At 40.5% G+C, this 27,557-nt stretch overlaps 1 protein-coding gene across 3 annotated transcripts; it reads left to right on the forward strand.

Moving 5' to 3' along the window:
* The first annotated feature begins 60 nt into the window (after window positions 1-60).
* POLI (DNA polymerase iota) lies at window positions 61-27,557 on the forward strand. 3 transcript variants are annotated; one of them, XM_004703108.2, is made up of 10 exons: window positions 61-169; window positions 1,917-2,042; window positions 5,703-5,867; window positions 8,912-9,064; window positions 11,727-11,963; window positions 14,973-15,151; window positions 17,374-17,465; window positions 20,257-20,387; window positions 22,465-22,667; window positions 26,550-27,557. In XM_004703108.2, the coding sequence occupies exons 1-10, from the start codon at window positions 61-63 to the stop codon at window positions 27,321-27,323; spliced, it is 2,169 nt and encodes a 722-aa protein (XP_004703165.1). In that variant the 3' UTR covers window positions 27,324-27,557. The 3 variants fall into 3 exon arrangements, with proteins under 3 accessions (XP_004703165.1, XP_045152163.1, XP_045152164.1); XM_045296228.1 differs by lacking the exons at window positions 61-169; window positions 1,917-2,042 and adding an exon at window positions 5,525-5,604; XM_045296229.1 differs by lacking the exons at window positions 61-169; window positions 1,917-2,042; window positions 5,703-5,867 and having other exon boundaries at window positions 9,002-9,064; window positions 11,758-11,963.

The raw sequence follows: 27,557 nt of genomic DNA on the forward strand, positions 1-27,557 counted from the left end.
GCGGTTGCTGGGAGACGGACCGGAAACGGCTGCAAGCTGCGCTGCAGTTGGCTGCGGCAGATGGAGACGATGGGGGTGGAGCCCGAGGCCGAAGGTGGTTGCCACGAGGAAGTGGAAGCGGCCGAGGGCATGGAGCCGGCGGACGCGGAGGCGGCTGGCGGATCTCAGGGTGCGCCGAAGCCTGAAGAGCCCGGCGGCCTTGCGGGGTGTAAATGGGAGGGGCGGGCAGTAGCCGTTGGGGTGCGACCGTCCCCGCCCTGCTCCGCTGCTGGGGTTGTCTCCGCCCCGCCGTGAGACCTGCCCTGGGCTGGCTGATGTTTCGCGATTAGGAGGACCCCGAGACGGATGGCTTTGCCTCTAGGGAGTAGGGTGGGGCTAGTCAGCCTGTTAGTCCAAGGTACATTTTGTACCTTCCTAAAGGTCCCCGCAACCGCCCAGGCCCAAACTGAGTGGCCCAGGTGCCTGGGGGAAAGGAATGACTCAGGTTGGAACCGGGAGCCTGCTTCTCAGGTTTCGACATCCAGCCCGGGGTTACCCTCTAAACCCAGGGCCTGGAGGGAAAATTGGACGGTCCACAACCACCCCCCCACCCGCCCTTTATGTTGAGGGAGGAAGGTAGTTTCGGATTACAGCAAATTTTTAGAAGTACGTTTCTCTTTAATATCGACCTCTCATATCAAAACTCGCTACCATGGATTCGATTCCGGACAGAGTAGAACTGCCTCTGGGTTTCTGAGACTAACTCTTTACGGATTAGAAATTCTCATCTTTGTCCTGCGGAATGGCTGGTGGTTTGGGCCTTTCAGTTAGAAACCCATTACGTTGTCCAAACTAAGAGATGAATATTGGGATGATACTATCAACTAAACAGCATACATGAATTGGCTCCAGGGTCTGAAGCAGAAAACCCTATTGCATTTAGCTTGTCTTGTTGACTGTGTTAATGGCAGGAATCTCACGTGTTGTGTTTTTCTCCCAATAGCTGGAGTTACATTTTAACTCCAAGAAATACCACTTCATTCTTTGAATGTCATATATATGGAGTGGTTGGTTAAACGTTGGGCTGCATCTGCAGGATCGGCAGTTCAAAACCACCAGCTTCTCTGCGGTAAACAGTCTCAGAAACCCACAGGGGCTCGCTATGCGTATGGTTTTATATATATAAAACCAGTAATATCTGAAGCAGGTATTTCTGCTCTCGTAAAAACCCGAAACCGAACTTGCTGCCCTCTCTGGTCTATTCCAATTCATAGTCTGAATATGGGAGCTAAATACTGCAAGCCTACAGGTTCATCCTTTTACCATTTCATGTTTCAAATCAATTCTTTTTTTATTATAAGATATACCGCTTAAAACTTTTTGAAGTGGAAAGTCAGTGTTGTTTATTTCTGCTCTCCTATTTACTCCTAAATGATACTATACATTTCCAGGTAATAGTGTTAGCTCTTGAAATTATGATCCATATCCCCCCGCCAATTTATTACTGCCCTCTAAAATGCAGTGCACAAAGAAATGCTGAGTAGGTAAATAGGACCATTGCAGATCCTGCCACAGTAGTATGATGGAATAATCACAAATGAGGTACTCCATAAGTGTTTGTCTATCTCTTCTTAGAATATTTAGATATTTTGATACATATAAAGAACCCTGGTTGCATAGTGCATTATATGTTGGGCAGCAGTTGGATCACACCAGCCACTCTTTGGAAGTGGCTGCTTTGTTCCTCCTTAGAGATTTGCACCCTCCAACCAAGACCCAAAGGAGGGGCAGTGCTCTGTCCTATTGGCTTGGTGACAGAATTGACTCATCTAAAACCACTGTGTTCTCCTTTCTCACCTGTTAGTAACTGTTACAAAGAACTGTATGTAACTTGAGGAGCAGTCTGACTAATTTTTTATATTTTGCATATCGTGTAGGAGCTCATCATGAAGTGGCACCAACAGGAAATCCTTCATCCCGAGTTATAGTCCATGTGGATCTGGATTGCTTTTATGCACAAGTAGAAATGATCTCAAATCCAGAACTAAAGGGCAAACCTTTAGGTAATTCTGACCACTGTTAATATTTCCATTGTGTAATAAGTGAATGAACTATTTTTTTAATGTGTTCTGATAGTAATCAGATGAGGAAAGACCTAAATGTAACCTGGTGGAAGCTATTCTCAATGGTAATCTGACTCACTGCCAGGGTGTAATCTTTCTAAGCCTTATTTAATAAGCAGTGAAACTAGTGGAGTAGTCAACTGACCAGATGATCAGAGACTAGATCTTACAAGACTTACAAGACTGGGTCTTGTAAGTTTTTGAAAATGTGTAAGTCTCTTATCTCAAAAAGAACCTTTGTGATTACATGTTTACTAGAAAATTTGGTCTTCTCCCTTTTGAAATCAACTTCTGAATTTTAGAAAGTCTGAGAAGAAGGTTGGATAGAACAAACGTTAAAACATTTTATTAAATTTTACATTGAAACATAAAAGAAATTTGACATTAAGTATTTGATTATTGATATTCTGGCTTGTTCCTATTTTATATGGGGATAGTAGAGGCTTTGGGGTTGTGGATTGGGCTGGTCTGGATTCAGGAAGGATTAGTCTTTTACTACCAGAATTAGTCTTAGTACAACTATAAGCATTATGTCAGGTTGCTTTGAGTTAGAATCTACTTAGTGACAGTGTTTGTTGAAATACCAAGAAGGGAGCTCTGGTGTTACTTTCAGGTAAGCGTTGGGCTGGTAACTACAAAGCCAGCAGTTCAAATCCACCAGATGCGCCAAGGGAGAAAGAGGAAGTTGGCGGCTCAAGTAAAGGTGGACAGCCTCATGAAAAGAGAGCGAGCGAGCAATTACTAGAAAAGGATACCATGATATAAAATTGTTGGGTTCTGTTGAGTCGATGTCAACTCGTAACAACCCCATGTGACAGAGTCCAACTCCCCCATAAGGTTCTAAAAGAAAAAGATTTACAGCCTTGGAAACTGTGGAGCAATGATGAGTCACACATGATTCCGTGGCCATGGCTGGGATAAGCAGGAAGAGCAATTTTCTTTCACTTCCTGCCACCGACTTACTGTCTACCTTGACTTTTTATTTTTTTAATATTTATTGTGAGTTCAGCGAAGTTGTGGAGAGCGGGCCATCATTTTTACATTCAACAGTTCATACACATTGTGTTTCGTGTCGTTTGACTTTTGAAATGGCTATGCAGCCCAGCCTAGTTAATTTATCAGAGAGCAGGGGAATGATTACTTTTTGATATGCCTTAGGTGAGCAGTTTTAGTATAGCTTTTTAAGGGTGTCAAGCCTTTGGATCAAAGGTGCTTCCATTCTTTCCTCAAAGCATTGTTAGCAGCAGTGTGATGGAAACCAAAACTACACGCTTTGTCGCTGAGCCACGTCAGCCGCTTCTAGAGCACAGAGTAGCACTGCCCTGTATAGCTTCCCAACTAAATCTTCATGGAAACACCCGCCACAAGCCTGCTTCCCTAAGCCTGGTGGATTCTAGCTGTGTCCTTTGTGGTTAGCAGCCGGAGCTTACCCACTGGGCCACCAGGGCTCCTGGCTCTAAAGAATGCTTAATAAAAAGCTAGTGTGTAATTAAGAAGCAGGAATGAATGGTTATTAGAAAGTGAGGGAGATGAGTGTTGAAAGCCTCTTGGATGTAACAAACGGAGTCTTTATAAGGAACAAATATTTCAGTGTTAGCACTTTCAGGGGGAACATATAGTGGTGGACCCACATCATTGATTTCTGAACCGAAGGGCTGTACCTTTCTAGTTGAGGAAGTTGCCAATCCCATCTCCTATTTCCTTTGGCCCAGTGAGTCTATTTTTTGAGAATCTAATATTCAAAAGAATTTTAATTGAAAATATTTTTTTTGACAGTTTTTACCAAAACTTTATAAGAAGTTCATGGAAAGATAGAATTCAAAGATCATTTTTCCATGAGCTTTTTCAAGCCCCCATGTATAGTCAGTTGGTGATTTTAACTTAATCATTTTGATAAGAGACAGCGCACAGTATCACTTTCTGTGATTTTCCCCCTGCATATCCCTCTGAAGAACAATTTCAGTTGTTTGAATGTTTGTAAGGGAAGATCCCTAGCTATTACTATAGTTTGGCATTTGTAACAGCATTGCTTTGTGTCCAGTGAGAAGTTGCTTCCCCTTTAAAATTAATATAGATTTGCTCTCACATCGAAGATGATAGAATCAACCCCTAGTGCACGGGCAGCATTGGAATCACTGAAAAGATTCCCAGCCTTTTCTTAAACCAAAAGCCAAAGTCACTGTCATCAAGTCAATTCTGACTCCTAGCATCCTATACAGGGGTTCCAAGGGAACATGGGAGCAGATCACCTCATCCTTCTCCCACAGAGCCCCTGGTGGCTTTCATCCACTGGCCTGAGGTTAGCAGCCCCCGGTTTACCTGACAGCATTCCCACGCTCCTTTTCTTGCACTAAAAAATTAAACAACTCACTGCTGTCAAGTGAACACTGACTCATAGCAACCCTACAGAAAGCCTCATTTTTCTCCCTTGCACTAAACAAAGGCTCAGTAAGAATTCTAGCACCCATTCCGAATTACCTACAAATTTGACTTTAAAAACAATTGGGAACTGGTGGCTTAGTGGGTCACAGGTTGGGTTGCTAACCACAGGGTCAGCAGTTTGAAATCACCAGCTGCTCAGCAGGAGAAAGACGAGGCTTTCTATTCCTGTGAAGATTTACAGTCTTGCAAAACCCACAGGGGCAGTTCTAGCCTATCTTTCTTACAGGGTCATCTTACTTTAGTGTTCTAACAGGAACTAGTAATTGTACTCAGTTGCTTTTACCTGGTCTGTATTGGGTTGCTCTAAGTTGGAATTGACTCGATCGTAGTGGACGTGGTTTTGGTTTGGTTTATGTTTTTGGCAAACCATGACCTAAAGTTAAAATGTGTCAATCCTTTATCTGGATTTTGTACTGTCTTAAAAAAAACAAAACTTAGAAAGATTTAATTTTTATTTTACTCAAAGATTCCATTTTTGTGAAAGTCAAAAAACAAAATAGCACAGGTTGCCTTTTATATTTGAAATAATTGATCCCTCTTCTAACATGTAATTCTTTCTACTATGACCTGGTGATCTAATATACAGTAATATACTGTATATTATATATATATACACAGATATATAGATCTGTAATATATATATATATTACAGATCTAATCTACAGCTTTTCTTCCCTAAGTAGTCAGATGATTAAAAATAGGCTGTGAAAAAACATATAGATACTTCTGATTCTTTAGTAGGGGATAGATTGAGATATTAGTATTTCTGTTTTGTAGAAATATGGATAGAAACATGATTTTAGACTGAAATAGGGCTTTTTACTCTTACTAAAACATTGCATTACAATTTATTCAATTACAGTAATATCGTATAATATACAATTATAATATAGAAGTGAAGCAAACCATTGAACACTCAACTACTTACCTAAAGACTGCTTCTTGCTCACCCTGTGGTGCTTGAGAAGAAAGGCCTGGCAGGCAGCTTCTGAAAGGCCATAACCCTGAAACCTTTACGTCATGCAACTCCCCTCGCCAGCACGTGGGGTCGTCATGAATGGTAGCTGGTTTTAATCTTGATATGGAGATAGTAAATTGCATTTTATGATATTTTTTTCAATCCTGTTCAGTTTTTTCATGAAATATTTATTTTTGTAGGAGTTCAGCAGAAGTATTTGGTGGTCACCTGCAACTATGAAGCCAGGCATCTTGGAGTTACAAAACTTATGAATGTCAGAGAAGCAAAAGAGAAGTGTCCACAGCTGGTGCTAGTCAATGGGGAAGACTTGACCCGCTATAGAGAGATGTCGTATAAGGTCACAGGTACAGATTTCAGGCAATAGTCATTTAGCATTAATTTTTCTGTGAAATGCCTATTTTTTACATTTTAATGTGGAATGCCGTACATAGTTCAGTTACCTTTTTCCTAAAACATTTATTTCCGGACTTTTTTCATAAAAGAATAGGAGCCTTTTTATAAATGATGCTGACATGAAAACGTGTTGTTGGAAGTAGCTTGAGCTGCCATGACTGGTATTTATATAAATACCAGAGAAAAGGCAAAACAACACTGAAAAGAAAATGGGAAGATATGCCATAAAGAAAACCAAATATATAAAATTAAAGATTTGCTATGTTTTTATGCAAATAATATGCTTTTGTTTGTTTGTTTGTTTACCAAATACTCCCAACCTCACTTCCTGAGATATTTTCGTAAGCATATCCTACTAAAATTTTTTTGCATAGAAATAATGGTTAAGAACCAAGTATAAATGATTAAGTAATATACTGTTCTCAAAATCAATAATGACCGTGAGATAGGCTTCCATAATATTTGATTAGCATAAATAATATTTGATTAGCATAAATATTTTTACACTTAACAAAAATAAAATTAACCTTTTTCAAGGATTTTATGTATAAACTAAGTATAATGTAGCTAAACTTTTATGTTGAGTTTGGGGTTTGAATGTAAGTCAGTGTTTTAGTGAATTCGAGAAAAAATAAGGTATGCATATAGGCATATGCTGATACTCTATGTACATGAGAATCAGCCAAAAACTATTGCTAATAGGGTTCTATTTCAAACATGCATGGGTTTATTCCAAGTAAAATGTGCTCAAACCTGTCTCTGCGATCAGTGGATGGCCACAGGTAACTTAGTCATAACACGCTTTCGAGGGTGCCTTCTCAAAAGGTTCCCATCAAACAGGGACTTGCCAGAGAATCTGCTGCGCTAGTTAAATTCAAGACAGAGATGTCAGCTCAGAAGGTTGGGGTGGCTATTTTCTTAAGAATCCAAAGGGGGGTAATCATCAGAAATTTCCTTAAAAGACGCAGCGTTGTCCCAGGAGTTTATGTTGAGGACGTTTTAAGGAAACGGAATTCCGTACATTGATGAGAGAAGGGCCAGGAAAGTTGTACTGGTGACTTAGTTTCCCTCAGGATAGTGCACCTGCTCCTTCTTCTGCTAGGAAACCCCATCCCCTTTACAACCCTGACCTTGCCCCTGCAGACTTTGCCTCCTAAAGTTTAAAAAACCTTTAACGGGGACATGATTTCAGGCCTTTGAGAATGCCAAAACTGTTGTTTTGAGGTGGTGATAGGTGGAAGAGCACAAAACTCCCTGGGCAAGGTCATGAGAGTACAGCTTCCCAAACTTTTGTGGCATATTGCCCCCTTTTCAGACAAAAATATTACTCGGTGCCCTTCTGGCAATTAAAAACATTTGTCCTATATCCCATCATCCAGGATAAAGAGTAGTATACACTTTTGCAACCACTTGGATTTTTCCAGAACCCCCTGGAGCAGTGCCATCCAAGTTGGGAAGCACTAGGTTAGGGGGACAAACTGCCTTCAAAAGTGGATAGACGCCAGTGGAGACTATGTCAGGAAACAATAACCCCAAACCACAGTCACTGCTACTAAGTTAGTGCCACCTCACAGTGACCCTGGATGCCTGAGGGGAACTGCGCAGTGGGCCCCACGGCTGCCCGTCTCCCTGGGGACAGAAAGGCCGGTGGGTTCCACCAGCTCACCTGGCTGTGACAGCTTCCCACTTTGATATTTTTGTTTAATAAGAGGGTTTACTGCTTTTGCAACAGTACATGTCTACTGCCCCTCATGTAATTAAAAATATACCAGGATTTTTACTATCATTTTTGTTTGTTTTAGATTATAGCAGTTTTCTCTGAAAGCAGCAAAAATATATAATATGTAGAGCTCTTAGAAATTAACAAAGGGAGGGGGAAAAGAAAAATGGATAAAACATATAAATAGGGAATTCACAAGAAGAGCGAACACAAAAACCCAACAATTATGTGAAAACACATTCAAGTTAGTGGCTAAGGATGTGAATTAGTAAGGCTTATTGTTTCACTGTTTTATGCCCATATCTGCAAAAAAATAAAGGATATTAGGAAAAATAAAATCATCTAGTATTCAGCTTTTACAAAGGCAATCTGGAAGCATCTATTAAAATTAAAGCTGCATATGTTCTTTAGCCCAATTGTGTCATTGCTGGGAATTTTTCTTCTTTTTTTTGCTGGGAATTTTTCAAATAGAAATAAGATTATATTTATGAATAGGTAGAAGTACAGAGGTTTTTAAAATAATTTCATAATTGATAAAAATATAGAATGAAAACAAATGTTCATTTGTGGGAGAACGATTAAATAAAGCTTCTTTACCCTGGAAATTTATACTATTAAAAAGATTGTTTTGAACCTGTACTGTTTAACTCATAGCAGTGGGCCTTATTTGTAAGTTGTAAATGACCCAAAATCATATGTAGCTCATTCTAACATATGTGTAAATCTGTGGTCCAAACCCCTCTCTCAAGGAAAGGATGACCAATAAAAAAATAGTGCATGGTAGTTTTTGGTATTGTAATATAAGGACATTTCTCATAGACCCAGTTGTAATTGGAACTTTTTTGGTTTATTTTTTGTTTTGCCCTGATACACTCTTATGGAAAAATAGAGCTAAAACATACTAGTCCTTGTTTTGACTTCTAATCTAAGCAGACTGTAACTTATTCCTGACATACTGCTCTAATATCCCAGTTAAATGTAAACATTGATGTTCAATCAAGTGCCCATATAGAAAGAAAAGCGCAAAGAAATGAGCTCTAAATACATCGCCATGAGTAACTCCCCTAGGGGTTTTGAGTTGGGTCTTTTTTTGTTAGAAAATATTGCCTCAACTCTATAAATCATATTTAACTGAGAGTCTTGGTAAAGATACAGCAGAACTGTAAATATTTAGAAAATTTAATATGATAGGAGATATATTTTTTAGCCTAAAATAGTCTGTTGTAGTTATAGTTTCAGTTACATCTGTTTCAATTTTCTTATTTCCCTCTTTAGAGGTATTGGAAGAATTTAGTCCAGTTGTTGAGAGACTTGGGTTTGATGAAAATTTTGTGGATGTAACAGCAATTGTTGAGAAGAGACTCCAACAGCTTCCAAGTGACGAGCATGCTGCAGTGAGTGTGTCGGGCCACATATACAAGGAACAGTGTGAGTGGTGGGCTTGTACTCATCCTGTTCAGAAAGTCTATGCTTGGCTTGTTCAACAAGCTGGCTTTGGCCTTCTGAAAGTGATGCTTTGTTGGAGATAAAGTCATATTTAATCTGTCTGTTGGTTCCGTTAGGTGCCATTGAGTCATAAGTCTGACTTATCGTGACACAGTCAACAGAATGAAACTCTTTCCATTCTGCCCCGTCCTCACAGTTGTTCTTATGTTTGAGCCCATTGATGCAGCCACTGTGTCCATCCATCTTGTCAGCGGGTTTCCTCTTTCTCACTGCCCCGCTACTTTACCAAACATGATGGCCTTCTCCAGGACCGGTCTCTCCTGACAACATGTCCAAAGTACATGAGATGAAGTCTTGCCATCCTTGCTTCTAAGGAGCATTCCAGGTGTACTTCTTCCAAGACAGATTTCCTTATCTCATCCTAAGTTATAGGAATTGACTTCTAAGCTGAATTTACCTTTGCTGCCTTGTTTTGCTCCTTGACTTCCCCAGTTGCCCCTTGTGGAATCTTGTCCTGTCTTCTTTGCCATGTGCTTAGTTTCTTTGAAAGCCTCTGATTAATCATTTCAAAGAATTGATGCCAACTCCTTGCAAGAGAGCACAGGGGTTTTGTGGGAATAATCTTTAAAAGAATTAATACCATGCTAGTCCCAAGGAGTTGGAGGTTCATGATCGTTCCAAAGGTCCAACTCTTCCAAGCGTGCTATTCAGCTCCGTTCCTCCCCCTCCCCCCTCCCTTGAGTGTATTATTCCTTTATGTTCCTGGGCTCTGCAAATCACTGTCACATCCCACAGAAACTCAGGAGACATTGAGGAATGGTTTCATGTGATGAGGAGGTGTTCAGTCCCAAATCCAAAGGTCAGGCAGGAGGGAGCCAAATACAGGGTCCAAAACCAAAAGCTAAAATGTCACAGCAGGTCCTCTTGCTTCCACCAATGCTTAGTCAGGAAATAGAGGGCTGGTTTTCCAGGCGAGGCAGTGACGTGTGGAATCGTGTGGAATCATATGGTGGCACTGTTATATGTCCATGGAAAACAAAGAGCATGGTGTGGTTCATGCCTGGTTCTAAAGTGGGATCTTACAAGTGTCATCAAGGGAACAAAGTGTGGCCCAATTCACATCCTCTAAGGTCAGGTCTTAATCCCTTCCTATTCCTGGTAGAGCATGTCCTCCAAAATGGGACTGTTGTCACAAGCATATAAAGTCCAGAATTATGTCACATAAGTAATTATGGCAAGAAGGCCATATTAACTGACTGTCACTCAGGTTTGTCTTCACATATTAAGGTAGGAATGACTTATAGGGTCTCCTGTGATATTTGCATTGGAAAACAGCTCTGAACAATTTCTGAATAGACCATCTGAAGTCTGGTCTCTGCTGCTGGCTGTCTGTCAGACCACATGGAAGGTGCACTGCCTGTTTATATGACAGACGAGTCCTCTCACTCAGGTTCCAGCATGTCCATCTTTGTACTACACTCCCCCCCCCCACCACACCCCCTCCCTTTGAGAGTTACCCTGCCCTCTGCCTCATCCTCCCATACTCAAGAAGAAGAGAGGCTGAGCCACACTTCTCTTATGGAACAAGAAATGAATCTGTTCCTGTATCTTTGATACTGTGTTCTTTTGTCTGTGTAGCAAGACATTTTCAAAATCGTTTTTTAAAAGCACACTTGGATTTTATAGGTTAGCACAGGTTATAGAGAGCTGTGTTTTAGTTCTTAAGTTGAAAATGAAAATGTTGTTGATAAATTCTCTCTCTTCTCCACAATTTTATTGAGAACTTTTTTTTCCACACTGACAGCAAAACGGACATAGTAGCAAAACAGGACATCCCGTTCTGCCCGTGTATTGGCTCTGCGGTTGGGATCGCTTGGCCACATTTGCGTGCTCCTTCTGCTCAGGCTTGCCTCCTTCTCCATTGATTAATGAACCATTTGACAGTAAAGTAATTGCACATCAAGACTCTTCATCCCTAAAAGCTTCTGTAGGTGTCTCCTGAGGATCAGGCAGTCTCATAGCACCCATACTATTTTCACACCTGAGAACTCACTTTGTTATCATTTCCCTGCTCAGTCCACGTCTCCTAAAAGATCTCGTAAGTTCTTTGCATACGGATCAGAACTGTTTTTCATGAACACTTTGCTATGGCACAAACGTTACATTGTTGGGGTCTTGAAAGCTATGATGTTACTTCCTTATTGTGTAATAACATGGTGTGTGCGCATTTACAGGGAAATGCGAGTAAAAGTTTTTACTGCTGCCAGCTGGATTTTTTTTTTGAGAGAGAGATACCTTCAATATGTATTAATAATTAAGCACCACCACTGTATATTCATTGTCACCCAAAGAACCCACTTCCATCAGGCCATTTCGAACTCCCTGCAACCCTGTCTCAGGTTTCCAAGACTGGTACTTACAGGCGCAGGCAGCCTCACTTGTCTTGTCACAGGCCCGGGGAACTCACTTGCGTTTACAGCAGTCTTGTGAGGAAGGCAGGAAGGAGATTGGTTAAGTGGGTGGGGTTTGGTGCTGGTGGTGGAGACTGGTGTAAGCTAAGCCTTATACTCTCCTACAACTTGTGTAAGTGAGAAAACGAAAGCATTCTGCAGTGACATTTAATGACTTTTGGTTCTTATTACAGCTCTAAACCTACATGACATCTCCCATCTCAGGCTCGTTGTTGGATCTCAGATTGCAGCAGAGATGCGGGAAGCCATGCACCATCAGCTGGGCCTCACTGGCTGTGCTGGAGTGGCTTCTAATAAACTGTTGGCAAAATTAGTATCTGGCATCTTTAAACCAAACCAGCAAACCGTCTTATTACCTGAAAGTTGTCAAGATCTCATTCGTAGTTTGAACCACATAAAGGAAATACCCGGTAAGACAAATAGAGTTGTAAAGGATTCTTTAATTTTGTATTTGTTGTGTTTCTTTAACTTTTAAATTATAGAGACACTATAATGAATTCTTAGAGTGTGCATACTTGGCTCTTTGAAAAACCAAAACACCTGATGTTTACTGGAAAGAATCTGAGTTAGGAAACGAATGAAAGGACTTTGCCACTGTCAACATACTTTTTCAAAGTTAGAGTATCGTCATAAACATTGTATGTGGAATCCTAATGGTCCTATATGCATGTCCACTCCCTGGTTCATGCTTTTCTAGTGTGCAATGTATACAGAGAGGGGAGTTGGCCTTGTGTTAACTCTGTTCGGGGATTACGTATGTGATAGTTGCATCAGAAGGGGCCTTCCAAGGAAGAAGCTAAGCTAGGTCTCTCATTTTAAAGGTAAGGTAACTGACTTTCTTGAATGGTTCATTGACCTAGTCAGGTCAATGGACAAGATTGTCTTTTTGAAGATCAAATACTGAAGATTTTAGAGAACATCACTGGTGTTCATTCAATGGCTTTGCTAGTGTTTAAGAGGTTATTGTAGATTTCTGATTTAAATCGATTTTATCTGAAGAGGAGATCACTTCTTTTTTTTTAATAATTATTTTATTGGGGGCTCTTATAACTCTTGTTACAATCCATACATCAATTGTATCTGACATATTCGTACATATATTCCATCATTCTTTTCTAGACATTTACTTTCCATTGAGCCTTTGGGATCAGCTCCTCTTTTTTTCCCTCCCTCCTCCCCACCCCACCACCCCTCATGGCCCCTTGATAGATTGTAGACTGTTAATTATTTTCACATCTCACACAGGCTGCTGTCTCTCTTCCCCTCTGGTTTCTATTGTCCTTCCCCCTGGATGGGTGTGTGTGGTTATGTGCCATTCATTGTGATTGGTGCCCCACTCCCTCTCCACCTCTCCCCACCTTCCCCCTACCCTTTTGTTATCTCTATTCCCATTTCTGTCCCTGAGTTCCATGTGTTGTGAGTTTTATCTCTTGCCTATACCTATGTGCATCCTCCCATCTAGTCTAGCTTGGGAAGCGACACTGGGGTCATGATAATGGGGGGTGAGGAGGCCTCACGGGATCAGAGGTATATTGCATGACCCATTAGTGCTCTACGCACCCTGACTGACTCAACCCCTCCCTTCAACCCCTCTGTGGGGGGATGTTCTATTGTCCATAGGTGGGTTTGGGGTCTCTGCTCCAACCCCCCTCCATACTCACCAATGCATTTTTTTGGTTTGTTTACTGTTTGTTGTGAGTCTTCTAATGTCCGTTGCCTGGTCTTGATGACACCTAACAATTGCACCCACTAGTGTGCTTCTTCCATGTGGGCTTGTTGCTTCATTGTTGGATGGCTGCTTGTTTAACGTCAAGCCTTTAAGACCCCAGGCACTCTATCTTTTATAGCCGGGCACCGTCCTCTGTCTTCACCACATCTGCTTATGCACCATTCTGTCTTCAGAGATCGTGTGTGGGGGATGAGCGGTGGGGGAGGGTGAGCATCACAGAATGCCAATTTGTTAGAACCAAGTGTTCTTGTATTGAGGGAAGGTCTAAGCCGAGGCCCAAGGCCCGTCTGCAGCTTTATAAATATATGTATATATAGGTCAATACCACTTATGAATTCAGGTATTTACATAAGTGGACACCTGTCAATCTACCTTCCTATGCCTTTGCTTCCTAGAGCTTACCTCTGTTTCCGTTTGCCTCCTCCTGCCCCGCCCTCACTTTCCCCCTTCTTCCCCCTCTTAGTGCTTCCTCTCAGCTAGCTTGCTGTACTACTCACAGAATCTCTACCCTCGCTTAGATACTGATTCCACTTCCCTTGTGTTCCCTGTCCATGATGCCGTCAGCTCACCACACCCTTCTCCCCACAGAGGTCACTTCTAATAGTCACTCTTGCATGACTCCAAACTATGGTAATCACTGCCTTGCCTTCTCTCAGACAGTGTTGCTGATGACCTGGGTCTGGGTGGCGAACAGTTACTCTGCCGGGTTGTAATAAGTTCAGGACTGTACACGGACACAAAACATTCTCACTCAGCTCTGCTTTCTGAGTTTTGGTATCTGCTTTGTAAACATTTCTAATTTTCCCTTAGGGTTAAGTTGCCAGCTCTCCCTCATTTCAGCTTGCGTTTCCTGTGCTAGGAGACTGGTACTGGTCGCCATGGTAATGTTGCGGTTCTAGGTAAAGAATGGGGCAACCAGAACAGAAATGATGCGGATGCTCATGCTGTGTGAAGAATGTAACCAATGCCACTGGTCACGGAACAGCTTGTATAGAAGGAACCTAAACTGCTGTGTAAACCCTCGATGGAGACCCAAGAAAATATTTAAAAACAAAATACAGGACATTAAAATGGTCTTAATAGTCCTTCTATCAAAGTGTGACTGAGTTTTTGTACAAGAACCTGTGTGATAGGAGTTGTGCTGTTAAGATGGCTCATTTTCTGGCTTTTGGTTATACTTTGCATGATAAATTTGTCTGGGAATCACTTGAGTTAGGTAATAGACACTAGCTATTTAACATTCATGGTTCTCTTGACAATCTTTGTATGGACTAGAATCATGATGATGTCATACTTCTACAGTGTTATTTAACAGCCCCAATGTCACTTCTTCAAAATGGCACTTCCTGTTTCTGTATTCATTATATTGACCCCATTATACTGACCAGTGTCGCTTCCCAATCTAGACTAGACGGGAGCATGCACATAGGTATAGGCAAGAGATAAAACTCACAACACACGGAACCCAGGGACAGAAATGGGAATAGAGATAACAAAAGGGTAGGGGAAGGGGTGGTGGTGGAGAGGGAGTGGGGCACCAATCACAATGAATGGCATACAACCACACCTAACTATAAGGTCTTGTGTAACTCAGGGGCCCTTAGAGAACTTAAGGATGAACTTTTAATATGTGAATTCATTTGACTTTCAGGAAGTTAATCCATTGTGGTGTATGTTTCTCTTTGTTTAGGGATTGGCTATAAAACTGCCAAACGTCTGGAAGCACTGGGGATCAGTAGTATTTATGATCTTCAAACTTTTTCATCCAAAATATTGGAAAAAGAATTGGGAGTTTCCATTGCTCAGCGTATCCAGAAGCTCAGTTTTGGAGAGGATAATTCTCCTGTGACCCCCTCAGGACCTCCTCAGGTACATGGTCATGCGGTTGATTTGAACTAGGAACTAGTTGTCCCATGATAGGTGCCCTGGTGGTGTAGGAGGTTGTATGTTGGTCTGCTGACCACAAGATCAACAGTTCAAACCCACAAGCTGCCCTGTGGGAGAAAGATGGGCTTTCTGCTCCCATAAAGATTTATAGCCTCGGCAACCTACTCTGACTCTTATAGGGTCTCAAAGATTCACTTGTCTCCATGGCAGTGAGTTTGTTATTGTTGTTTTCTGTCACATTATTGGAGATACAGATTTCTGGCTTTAGTACCATATTGTGACCATTCTAGTTTACCTATTAGGTTGGTACATGAGTCCATTCCTTTTGGGAATATGCCTCATTTTATTAGTTTAATAAATATTCTTAAATCGAATCCTAAGTTTTAATCATTTTAAACCACTTTGATTGAAGTCAACCTATTTTAATAACATATGCTATGTTTTGGTCTGCTAGCCACAAAGATGTTGTTTCAAACCCATCAACTGCGTTTCTGAGGAGGGAAGACGAGGCTCTCTCTCTGTAAAGGTTCATACCCTTGCAAACCCTATATATGGCAGTATGTGGTCAGATCAACTTGAAAATAGTGGTAGTGTAAACGTTGTACGATATGAGGCCATATATATCTATTTTTTTCATCTTATTTTCAGAGCCATTCAGTGAGTTAGGAAATGGGGAAAACATGTAATTACCCAGTTAACGTTAGTTGATTTCTTCCTATGTTACAAGCAATTGGCTATGTGTATTAACTCTGAATTGTCCCAAGAAATCTTGGAGATGGGTAGTTCTCTTCTCCCTCCCTTCCTTTCTCCTTTTTTGCCTTCATCCCCTGCTATTAGAAAGATGAAGCCCCTATCCTGTAGTGTGTTAGTCTGGGTGGACTAGAGAAACAAATTCATAGACACTCATTTGTGTGTAAGAGAGAACTTTATATCAAAGAGCAATCATACATTATGAAAACATCCCAGCCCAGTCCAGATCAAGTCCTTAAATCTGGTATTAGCCATTTGTCCTATACCAGTCAGTAAATTCCTCTTCAGACTCACGCAAAACATGCAATGACGCCAAATGCAGGAAGGCACAGGTCAGTGGGTGGAAAGTCTTGTGGATCCAGTCGCAGTGGAAGCATCTCAGTGCTAGCGTGGGTCTCCACATGGCTCCTCCAGCTCCAGGGCTCTGGCTCCATCAACTAGGTTCCATGTGTCTTGTCAGTCAGCAGGAATATGTAGCAGAGAATGTATCTGACCTCTAGTGAGCTATTTATCTCCTTCATGCCTCCAAATGAGGTCATCAAGATGCAACCTGATTGACAGGCTAGACTCCACCCCTTCGCAAGTTAACAGGAGACTGTAACTGCCACACTTAGAAAGGCAAAGAACCCAACCTAGAAGGTTAAGCTCAGATTCAAGTTCCAGGGCAGCGGTTCCCAACCTGTGGGTTGCGACCCCTTTACCCCTTTGGGGGTCGAACGATCCTTTCACAGGGGTTGCCCGATTCACAACAGTAGCAAAATAACAGTTATGAAATAGCAACAAAATAATTTTATGGTTGGGGGGGGGTGGTCACCATAACATGAGGAACTGTATTAAAGGATCGTGGCATTAGGAAATTTGAGAACCACTGTTCCAGAGGATTAAAAGCCTTGCTGACAAGGTCTACATATAACCTCCTCCCTGGGGGACAGACAGCGGAGAAGTGGGTGAGGGAGACGTCAGATGGTGTAAGATATGATATAATAATAATAATTTATAAATTATCAAGGGTTCAGAGGGAGGGGGGAGCCGGGAGGGAGGGGGAAAAATGAGGAGCTGACACCAAGGGCTAATAGAAAGCAGGTGTTGTGAGAATGATGAAGTCAACATATGTGCTAATGTGCTGGACACAAATGATGTATGTACGGATTATGAAGAGATGTATGAGCTCCTAATAACATTATTAAAAAAAATACCAAAAAAAGAGCCTTGCTGAAATTTGACAGTAAAGCTTGGAGTAGGTACTAGAATATCATCATTTTCTTGACTTCGAGTGCACTTCCTACTGGAGTACAAGACAGCTAAAGACTTAATATGAGAGTGAACTAAATGGCTTAAACTAATCTCAAGGTAAGTTCGCAAAGAAGGTGCCAAATGCTGATTTGACTTAAGCTGATCATTGATGTACTTACTTGTTGGGTTTATAATAATCCTTATTTGTGCTTCTTTGCTAGTCCTTTAGTGAAGAAGATTCATTTAAAAAGTGTTCCACAGAGGATGACGCTAAAACAAAGATCGCAGAACTCCTTGCTAGTCTTTTGAACAGGTGATTGTCCATTTTGCCAAGTCTTCGATGTCTGTTCTGCAGATTACATATGGAAAGAATGCTTGTTGTTGTTCCTTGAGGGCTACACAAAGTAAAGACTCCCCGGGTGCTGCAATTGATTCTCACTCTCATCTGCTAACCCAAAGAATGTAGGTTAGAGTCCACCCTCAGATATCTCAGAAGAATGGCTCCAGCCCAGTTCTACTGTAACACACATGCGACCACCATGAATCAGAGGCAACTGAACAATGACTTTTAAACTCATGTAAACATAGATCACTTGTCCCAGGGTTTCTGTGTATGATACACTATTACAACAATGAGTAACTAAATGTAATCCATTTACTTTAATAATTAGCAAAAAAACCAAAAGATACAGCTAAGCTCACTGCCATCATGTCAGTTCTGACTCATAGCGAGCTTCTGCGGCAGGGTGGAGCTACCTTACAGAATTTCCAAGGCTATCTGTCTCTACAGAAGCAGACTGCTACATCTTCCTCCCACCAAGTGGCTAGTGGCTTCCAACCGCCAACCCTTCGCTCACTTAGCTGCTGAGCTCTTCAACCACTTCACCATTGGTCTCCAAATTTCAGCTACTACTGTGGTTAGGCTACCTCTAGCTACCAGGGCTCTGTTAAGGGTACCTCTAAATTCTAGGCCACAAGACAGAAGTTTTCATTGTATTCCTTGGGGCAATTGTGAAACCTTTTCTCTGACCCTAGAAGTTCATTGCTTTTTATTAAAAGGGGGGAAAAATGTACAGAGGCATAATCCTGTCACAATTCCTGTAGGAGCAGCTATTTAAATCTGTCATGGTTGAGGAAGGAAATTATTAGGAACAACAATGCTAGAAGATACAAGAGTAGCTTTATATTTCCTTTGCCTTTAAGCATAAGGAAAAAACAGGGTCAGGACAATGGAGGCAGTAGCTCCCGAGCCCTATGTGTGAGCAAATGTGAGTGATCACGGCTGTGTGCAGAGTTACTGATTTGTAAGATGATACATGTGCCCACTGGAGTTTTGACTGTATGAACTATATGACTGTCTAAACAGCATGGCCCAAACTGAACAAGACATTTCATTTTTTGATGCTTTGCCATCATACCTATATTTCTGAATACAGATGACTATTATATATCTTTCTCCTCTCGATTTGGCTCTTTTTGTTTTAGAAAAAATTCTCAGAACAGGATGCCGAGGGTCAAACTGTGTAGAATAGGGGTCCTACTGTAATGATGGGAGGAGAGCTCACTGTGAATGGAACAAACCGTTTCGGGCTGACTCTAGTTCTCAGAAAATGGATGAAGTGATGTTTCCTGCAGCTTTACTGTCCCATGCAGTGGTTGTCAGATTTCGAGCAGCCCCTGCAGGTCATTGCCGACTGCATGCAGCCGGGGCTGCTGCGTTGGCCCCGGCCCCAGTGCTGTGACTCAGGCTGTGGGGGTGCTGGTAAAACTGGGTCACCTGCTCCAGCTGCTCTGAAGTGCCGTGCCATTGGAAACAATTCTGCACATAGAGAAACCACAAGAAGCACACGTTTTATAGTTTCTCTTTGGATAATCAACACCCACCTGGGCCTCTTATTTTAGTCACTGAAGTGTAATTCCACCTACATAGCAAAAATATAATTTTTTATGCAGACACCCATTCCTCACTTCTCAATGTAGTTAGATGCTGAAGACCAGGCCGTTATGCGGAACTGGAGGATGACAACATCACTTCAAAACTGCCACACCCTGAGAATCATGGCCTTGCCAAGATGACACAGCACCATCAAAGCCCGGGCTAACTTCTGACTCCCGCCTCTGCACTTGTTACTGCCTCATGGATGACATCAATGTGCATAACCCACAAGTAGAAGATTTTTACTGTTGGAATGCTGTTATCAAATAGGAATCTGACTCCATGGCAGCGAATGTGGTTTTTGGTTTGAGATGTATAGATAGTATACAATGTATTTACTTACAGGATTTTTTCCTTCTCAAGTGTATGATGGTTAATAGTATAGGTGTGTGATAGTTGTACAATCTTATGGAACTCCAAGATGCACATACATTTACTTATTTCCTAAACTTGGTGTATAAGTGATTTGCAAGCTGTTATTCTAACATACCGTATAAAATACTGACTCTCAAAATCTGGTGGTACAGTAGCTAAGTGCATGGCTGTTAACCGAAGAGTGCACAGTTTAAAGCCACTGGCCACCAGGCGGGAGAGAAATACAGTGATCTGCTCTTAGAAGGAACACAGCGTTGGGGACCGTGTGGTGCATTTCTGCTCTGTTCTGCCAAGTCACTGCTGTGACTTGGAATGCAATTGATGGCAGTGGGATTTCGGTTTGGTGTAGAATTACTTGGGGAGGACTCTTTACTTTGATGAAAAGAATCATATTTGTGAAAACATTTGTTTGAAATTTATTTTTCACTTCAGTGAATGCTTATCTTTTCTTGAAATTGTTGCTGACTTTCATTGGCTGCTTTTCATTGAACTTGGATCTTAAATCGCTTATTATAATATGTGTGATTGAACCCGTGTTTCGACAGCTGTCAATTCTGAGTGAGGTCTGGCATCCATACATGTAAACTCTGAGGAATTCAATACATAGTCTTTGTGATCATCCTTTGCTTGGTTCCTGGCCTCTATTGCTTACTCTTTAGCTCTCTTTTTGTATTTATAATTGTTACATTTATAAAATCTGGTGCCTCTAGTTAAATGAGGAGGTAATCCCAGTTTAGAATTGTTAGGTAATACTTTTTTCTAATTCCTTTGTGTACTTTGCCTTTATTTTCAGGGTTTGCCAAGATGGAAGGAAGCCACATACAATGAGACTCATCATCCGTCGCTATTCATTGGAGAAGCACTGTAGCCGTGAGAGTCGGCAGTGCCCTATCCCATCCCATATAATCCACAAGTTAGGGACAGGTATGGACTAATTTTCTAAGAGCTTCATTAACCAGTTGAACTCTTGATAAAACAAACAACTTTGACTTAGAAATATGCTCCAAAGAAGCCACTCGGGGAATTAGCATTTAAAGACCTATATTGTTCTAGATAGGTAGTTTCACTTGAAAAGTGTATTTTCTTCTTTTAGATAATGAAAATCTTACGTTATGAAAATATCCCCACACTGAAGAAAATGACGATCATTGATTACTTGGCATGGTATAGCTTTTGTATGGGCATTTAGATCGTTTCTACCTTGGCCTATTATGAAAAAAGGTGCACACTTGGAAACAAGCTGAACTTATTTCCATTTATCTTGAATAAATTACAAGGATTACAATCACAGTGTCATATGGTAACTTGAAGGAAGGAGCCTTAGTAGTGGTGCTGTCTGCTAAGCATTGGGCTGATAACGGCAAGGTCAGTGGTTCAAACTCACCAGCCACTCTGTGGGAGAAAGATGAGGCTATCTGCTCCCAAGAAGATTGATAGTCTCAGAAACACTAAGGAGCAGTTCTCGCCTGTCCTAAGTGCGAAGAGTTGGAATACACTCAAACTCTACCACGTTTTTACCGAGTGAATGTAACATTTTAACCATCTAACCAACACTTGTGAGGACCGGGTTTTCCATATGCTTGCCTTCCTTTGGTTTTGGTGGTTGCTTTGATATCGTCGTTTGAGTGGCTGTGTTTTCCTTGTGAGTTTTTCTCTTTTCTATATACGCTTTCAGTGTCATATCCTAAGATGCTTCTCTTAACCAAGTATGTGATCATCAGATTTTTTGTGTGTTTTCTCTTAGAAGGTTTATAGTTTTAGACTTTCCACGTAGTTCCATTCCAAGGCTCTTCCTTTCTTTTTGTCGCAGGTGGGGGTATCCAGTGGTTTTGTCAGCATTTGTTGAGCACACTGTTCTTTCTGTGACTGACTTGCCTTGGCACCTTTGTCAAAAAATGCATCTATGTCCTTTTCCGTGAAAATGACCTTGAATACAATGTTGAATAGAAGTGGTGAAAGCTGCCCTCCTTTGGCTGTTTTTAATCTTAGGAGAAAGCATTTCAATCTTTCACCATCAAGTTGATGTTAGTTTTAGGGAGTTCTTTCAGCTGTGCTATATTAAGAGGATTTCTTTCAATTTATAGTTTTTGACAGTTTTTATTATGAAAGCGAATTAAATTTTATGAAGTGCTTTTTTTGGTGTATGTCTATCAAGATGATTATATGACTTTTTTCCCTTTGTTCTTGTAACACAGTATTATAAATTTGCTTTCCCTTTAAAACCTACTTTCATTTTGGTAATAAACCCCCCTTAATCATGACGTGCAATCCTTTAATATGTTACCGAGTTTGTTTTTTGTTAAATACTGAGTTTGTTTTTCTAAGGTTTTGTTAAGAATATTTGCATCTATGTTGCTGAAGGAAGGATAAGTGTTACTCTTTTTGATGTCATCGTATAGCTTTGGTATAATATTGGCCTCAGGATGAATTAGGAAATATTCCCTTTGGTTGTTTTCTTCAAAGTTTACGTAAGATTGGTATCATTTCTTATTAAATATTTGTAGAAGTCACTAATGGAAGCAAACATTCCTGGGATTTTGTTTACAGGAAGATTTTTAAATAGTCATTGTATTATTTTTTCAGATATGTATTAGATTTACTACCTTTTTGAGTCCATTTTGATTGTGGCTTTCTCAGAAGGAAGTGTATTTCATAGAAGTAAAATTTTGGAATGGAGTAAAGAATTTTTTTTAATAATCCTCTTTTTAGAATGGTGTTGTTTTCTCTTTAATTTCTGATTTTGGAAATGTGTAGTCTCTCCTTTTAGCTTGATAATTTTAGCTAAATGTTTTATCAGTTTAGTTGAACTTTTAAAAAGATTTAACAAAAAAAATTTAACCTTTAAAAAAAATTATTTTATTGGGGGCTCATACAATTCTTATCACAATCCATACATACAACCATTGTGCCAAGCACATATGTACATTCGCTGCCCCAACGATTTAACTCTTATTAGTTATGATACAATGTTTAGATGCTTTCTTGTAAATATTTTATTTAGGGAACTATGATGTGGTGACATCAATGACTGATATACTTATGAAACTTTTTCGAAATATGGTGAATGTGAAGATGCCATTTCACCTTACCCTTCTAAGTGTGTGCTTCTGCAATCTTAAAGCACCAAATACTGCTAAGAAAGGGCCTATTGACTATTACTTAACACCGTCAATATCAACTTCACGCTCTGGCAAACGTGCTTTTGTAAGTATACTTTTCATTTTTTTAAAAAAAATACTCATTTTACTGGAGGCTCTTACCACATACTGTGTCTGGATTTGTGGGGCTACGTTACTAATCTAAGTTTATGTTTAATTGATTAGAGATGTTTGGATGATATATTATTTCATGAGTTCTTGTGTGCAGCTTATGCACGCATGTGAGGTGGTTGAAGAGACACAGCTAAATGATCGGTGCTTTTGAGAACTTTAGAGAGTGCTTTTGAGTAGGTTTGCACAGGTTAAGACGTCACCTGCTTTCTGGACTGCTGAACCCAATGAAAGACATTACGTGTTGATGTAAATATAATGAATTCCTGACCATTTCAATTTTTTTCTCCATTTATTTTGAGATTTTTGTTTTCTTTACTGAAGTCTTTGACCTTTACCAGTGAGTGCTTCAATTTTTAATTTTTTGCAAACAAGGTTATTGCCATATGTATATATTTCATTGTTAATGAGTCTTCTTCTAATCCTCATATGGATTTTTATGTATTAAATATTTGCTCAGTCATTAGATTGAATAAGCAAGGTGAAAGTTTGCAACTCTTTGGCATAATTTTTTCAATTTTGAACCATCTAATATCGCATCGTTCAGATGACTTACACTTGATCCCTATGTACGGTTTTTGTTTTGTTTTGAATCATTTTATTAGGGGCTCATACAACTCTTATCACATCACAATCCATACATACATCAATTGTGTAAAGTGCATTTGTACATTCACTGCCCTCATCATTCTCAAAACATTTCCTCTCCACTTAAGCCCCCGGCATTAGATTCTCATTTTTCCCCTCCCTCCCCGCTCCCACCTCCCTCATAAGCCCTTGATAATTTATAAATTATTATTTTGTCATATCTTGCCCTGTCTGACGTCTCCGTTCACCCACTTTTCTGTTGTCCGTCCCTCAGGGAGGAGGTCACATATAGTTCCAACCCACTTTCCTTCTACCCTCCCAGTATCGCCACTCAGGCCACTGGTCCTGAAGGGATCATCCGCCCTGGATTCCCTGTACTTCCAGTTCCTATCTGTACCAGTGTACATCCTCTGGTCTAGCCAGACTTGCAAGGTAGAATTCGTATCATGATAGTGGGGGCGGGGAGGAAGCACTGATGAACTAGAGGAAAGTTGTATTTTTCATAGTTGCTACATCGCACCCTGACTGGCTCGTCTCCTCCCCAACATATGTAGGTTCTACATGAGCACAATTAAAGTGTTTTGGAATTTGCAGTACTTATAATGCTATCCCTAGTTTATGATCCACATGAATGCCTCATTCAACATTTTTGTGTTGCCAGAGAATATTGAATAAAACCATGGACAGCCAAAAGAAGACACAAATCAATCTTAGAAGAAATCCAACCAGAATGCATCTTAGAATTCAGGATAGCGAGGTTTTGACTCACTCTGGATCCTTGTCAGTCTCTAGTAAAGGGTTCACATTTGCTAGAGGGTCAGCAGAGAAGAGGGGACCCTCTAAGATGGACTGACACAAAAGCCGCAACAGGGACATAGCATGTAAAGATAGCAGCTGGAGCCTGTCTTACAGCAACCACACGGTATCTGATTGTGGCTTTGGGTCTTAACTCTAAGTACTGTGCTCTAGGGAAACCGTGTAGTCAATTCCATTTAGGCAAGACATCCAGTAGAGCTGTTCCCTCCCAGTTTGGGACATGAGACTACATTTTATAACAGTATATAGCAAAATGATGGGGTAGCTCACATATAGGAAAGATTTTCTAGAGTCTCTTTTTTTCGTAATTATTTTATTGGGGGCTCATACAACTCATCACAATCCATACATACATCCATTGTATAAAGCACGTTTGTACATTCGTTACCCTCATCCTCCAAACATTCGCTCTCCATGTAAGTCCCTGGCATCAGTTCCTCATTTTTCCCTCTCCCTCCCCTCCCTCATGAACCTTTGATAATTTATAAATTATTATTTTGTCATATCGTACACTAGAGTCTCTTAAGTCAAATTATCTACCAGTTTCTACCAGGCCTTCCCTGTCCCCATTTTTCTGCTAAACTTGGTTATGATGTTTTGGGTTTTCATGGCAATATTGATATAATAGGACTATGGACTGGTTTTGTGGTTGTTGAAGTTGAGTGCATGGCAATTGACTGGCAGAGAGAGACCAGCCACGTTTTTAAATGACTAAAACAAGCCCTGTGCATGATAGTTCTGAGAACCTCTAGTCACTGCAGGTTTTTAATGGGGACTGTATGTTAGTCCAGGTAGACTAGAGAAACAAATTCATAGAGACTCATGTATAGGAAAGAGCTTCATATACAAGAGCAACTGAATGTTGAGAAAACATCCCAGCCCAGTCCAGATCAAGTCCATAAGTCCAATATTAACCCTATGTCCAATACCAATGTAAGTATTGAAGTCCTCTTCAGACTCACGAAACACATGCAATGATGCCGAATGCAGGAAGATCACAGGCCAGTGGGTACAAAGTCCTGTGAATCCAGTGGCAGTAGAAGCATCTTAGTGCTGGCAGGGGTCTTCATGTGGCTCCTCCATTTCCCAGGGCATAGGCTCTATCAGCGTAGCGCCATGTGTCTTGTCAGTAGAACATCTCTCAGGGAGTGAGTTGAGAGATGCAGTGAGTGTCTCCTGCCTCGAAGAAGGAAATACAGGAGCTCCCAGAATCCTCAGGAGAAGGTCATGCCCACCCAGAGGCTTCATTGGCTATATCCTGATTGACAAGCCAGACTCCATTCCTACACTATTAATCCTCAAATTGACACCAGATTATGTAACTACCACAGGCTGCTTTTTAAAAATAATGATTATTTACTAAGTTGTTCAGACCTGTGACTAACTCTTAATTTAAATTCATTTTCTTTTCTTTTTTTTTGGTTTAATCAAGGGTTTTTCAAATGTTTTAGATTTAAGTTTCAAATGAGGACAGAATTAGTGTTATAAAAATAATTAGTGCCCTCTTCTGAGTTCTTATATTGCTGACTCTTTCATTCCATTTGTTAACTGACATTTTAGTAAACATTTACTTTGGGGCTGCCAACCACAAGGTGAACAATTTGAACCCACCAGCAACTCCAGGGGATGATGAGGCTTTCTGCTCCTGTTGAAATTTACAGCCTTGGAAACCCATAGGGGCAGTTCTATCTGGTCCTGTAGGGTTACTATGAGTCAGAATTGACTATATGGCACTGAGTGTAGATAGTGGGTAGAGCAGGGTAATTAGAGACCCTCATTTGCAGAGGACTCAAGGACTAAAAAGTAGTAATGACTTGTACAGGCCTGGCACACAGTGAGTATTCAGTAAAGGCTCTGCCCACAACCCTTTCTCCTTTGTTTTTTTTTTTAATGTGTTAATTTTCACTGAGCATTGGACTGTACATAACATTTTTATGATGTTTAAACTAGAGGGGAAATGAGTGAAAAACATTCTGTTCAACGTATCATTTCAGAACTTGGGATAGACATTGTTAGAAAGCCAGTCCATATTGTACTGTGAGAGCATTTTCTTTTTTATTGTTTGTTTTTAATGCCCTCAGTCATTTACTTCTTCAGGTTAGTCATTTACTTCTTGGGCCATTTTTCTTTAATTCACAGAATTGAAAGTTTGAATAAGTGATTGTTAAGATATTTTCTAGATTTTTAAATGCTCAGTGCCATTTAGGAAGGAAACCTTTTCTACAACAGAGTGTAAAGATTCATGTAGTAGTGTGACGTGGTGGTGACTTAATATTCCCTAGTTGGGTAGTTGCCAAATAGGGTTGAAGTTATTTAGTATGCTAGTAATATGTTGTCATAAAACACACTGCAGGAGCATGGATATGTAAAGAATATCGAAAGTTGAAATGACTCTGTTGTCCTTGTATTCTAGAAAATGAATGATACTCAATTGGAAGATTTTTCCCAAGACAAGGAAACAAACCAAGATTTTCTACCAAGTGAAAGAATCAAAAGTCCAAGACCTGCAGAGTCTCTGCTAGATAATACCGCGTTCTCTCACAAAAAAGATAGTAATGTGCTCGCACTCAACTCACTTCCTGAGGGTATTGACCAAGATGTTTTTAAGCAGCTACCAGTAGACATTCAAGAGGAAATTCTTTCCGGAAAATCCAGAGAAAAATCTCAAGGATCAGGAAGTTCGAGTTATCCATTGTATCCTTCTCGAGGAATATTGTCTTTCTTCCCCACAAAACAAATGCAAGGTATTCCCTCCAATCCTAACAATCATTTGTCCAGGAGCAAACAGGGACCCTCTGTCTCTCCATGTGAAGCAGGCACATCAGGCCTAGACAGCAGTAGCTCCTCTCACCTGTCGAGCCAAAAGGGTTATGGAAATGGACCAATGAGCCAGAAACCTAAAGAATCTCAAAGATTGGACTCTTCACATACCAACCCTGCTGTGTCTGCTTTTCATTCACTTTTTCCCGAAAGTCATACTACAGATAGCCATAAGCAACCCATAGCAACAGTTTCTCATCATGAAGGGTTTGGAGAAAATAGACAACAAAGTTCTGCTGAGGAGAAAATGACCCTCCCTTCTGATATCAATCCCGAAGTTTTCTATGAACTGCCTGAAGGAGTACAGAAAGAACTGTTAGCAGAATGGAAGACAACAGGGTCATATTTCCAACTTGTACGTAAATAGGCATGTTCAGAAAAGAGAACGTTTTAAAAAGGTAAATGCTATTGTTCTTATATTAAATATTAATAGATTCAATAATGTAGAAACCTATATAAAATGTACTAGATAAAGCCAGAATTGTTAACAAGTAAATTCCTGTACAAGCCATAAGTTTACGACAGAAGAAATCATGTAAAATATTCTTATTCTTTCTAAAGCCATTTTGTATTGCTTTTCAATAAAAATAATATCATAGTC

Source organism: Echinops telfairi, unplaced genomic scaffold, assembly GCF_000313985.2.
Source record: "Echinops telfairi isolate 266 unplaced genomic scaffold, ASM31398v2 ScPeMD7_7400;HRSCAF=8409, whole genome shotgun sequence".
Taxonomy (NCBI): Eukaryota; Metazoa; Chordata; class Mammalia; order Afrosoricida; family Tenrecidae; genus Echinops; species Echinops telfairi.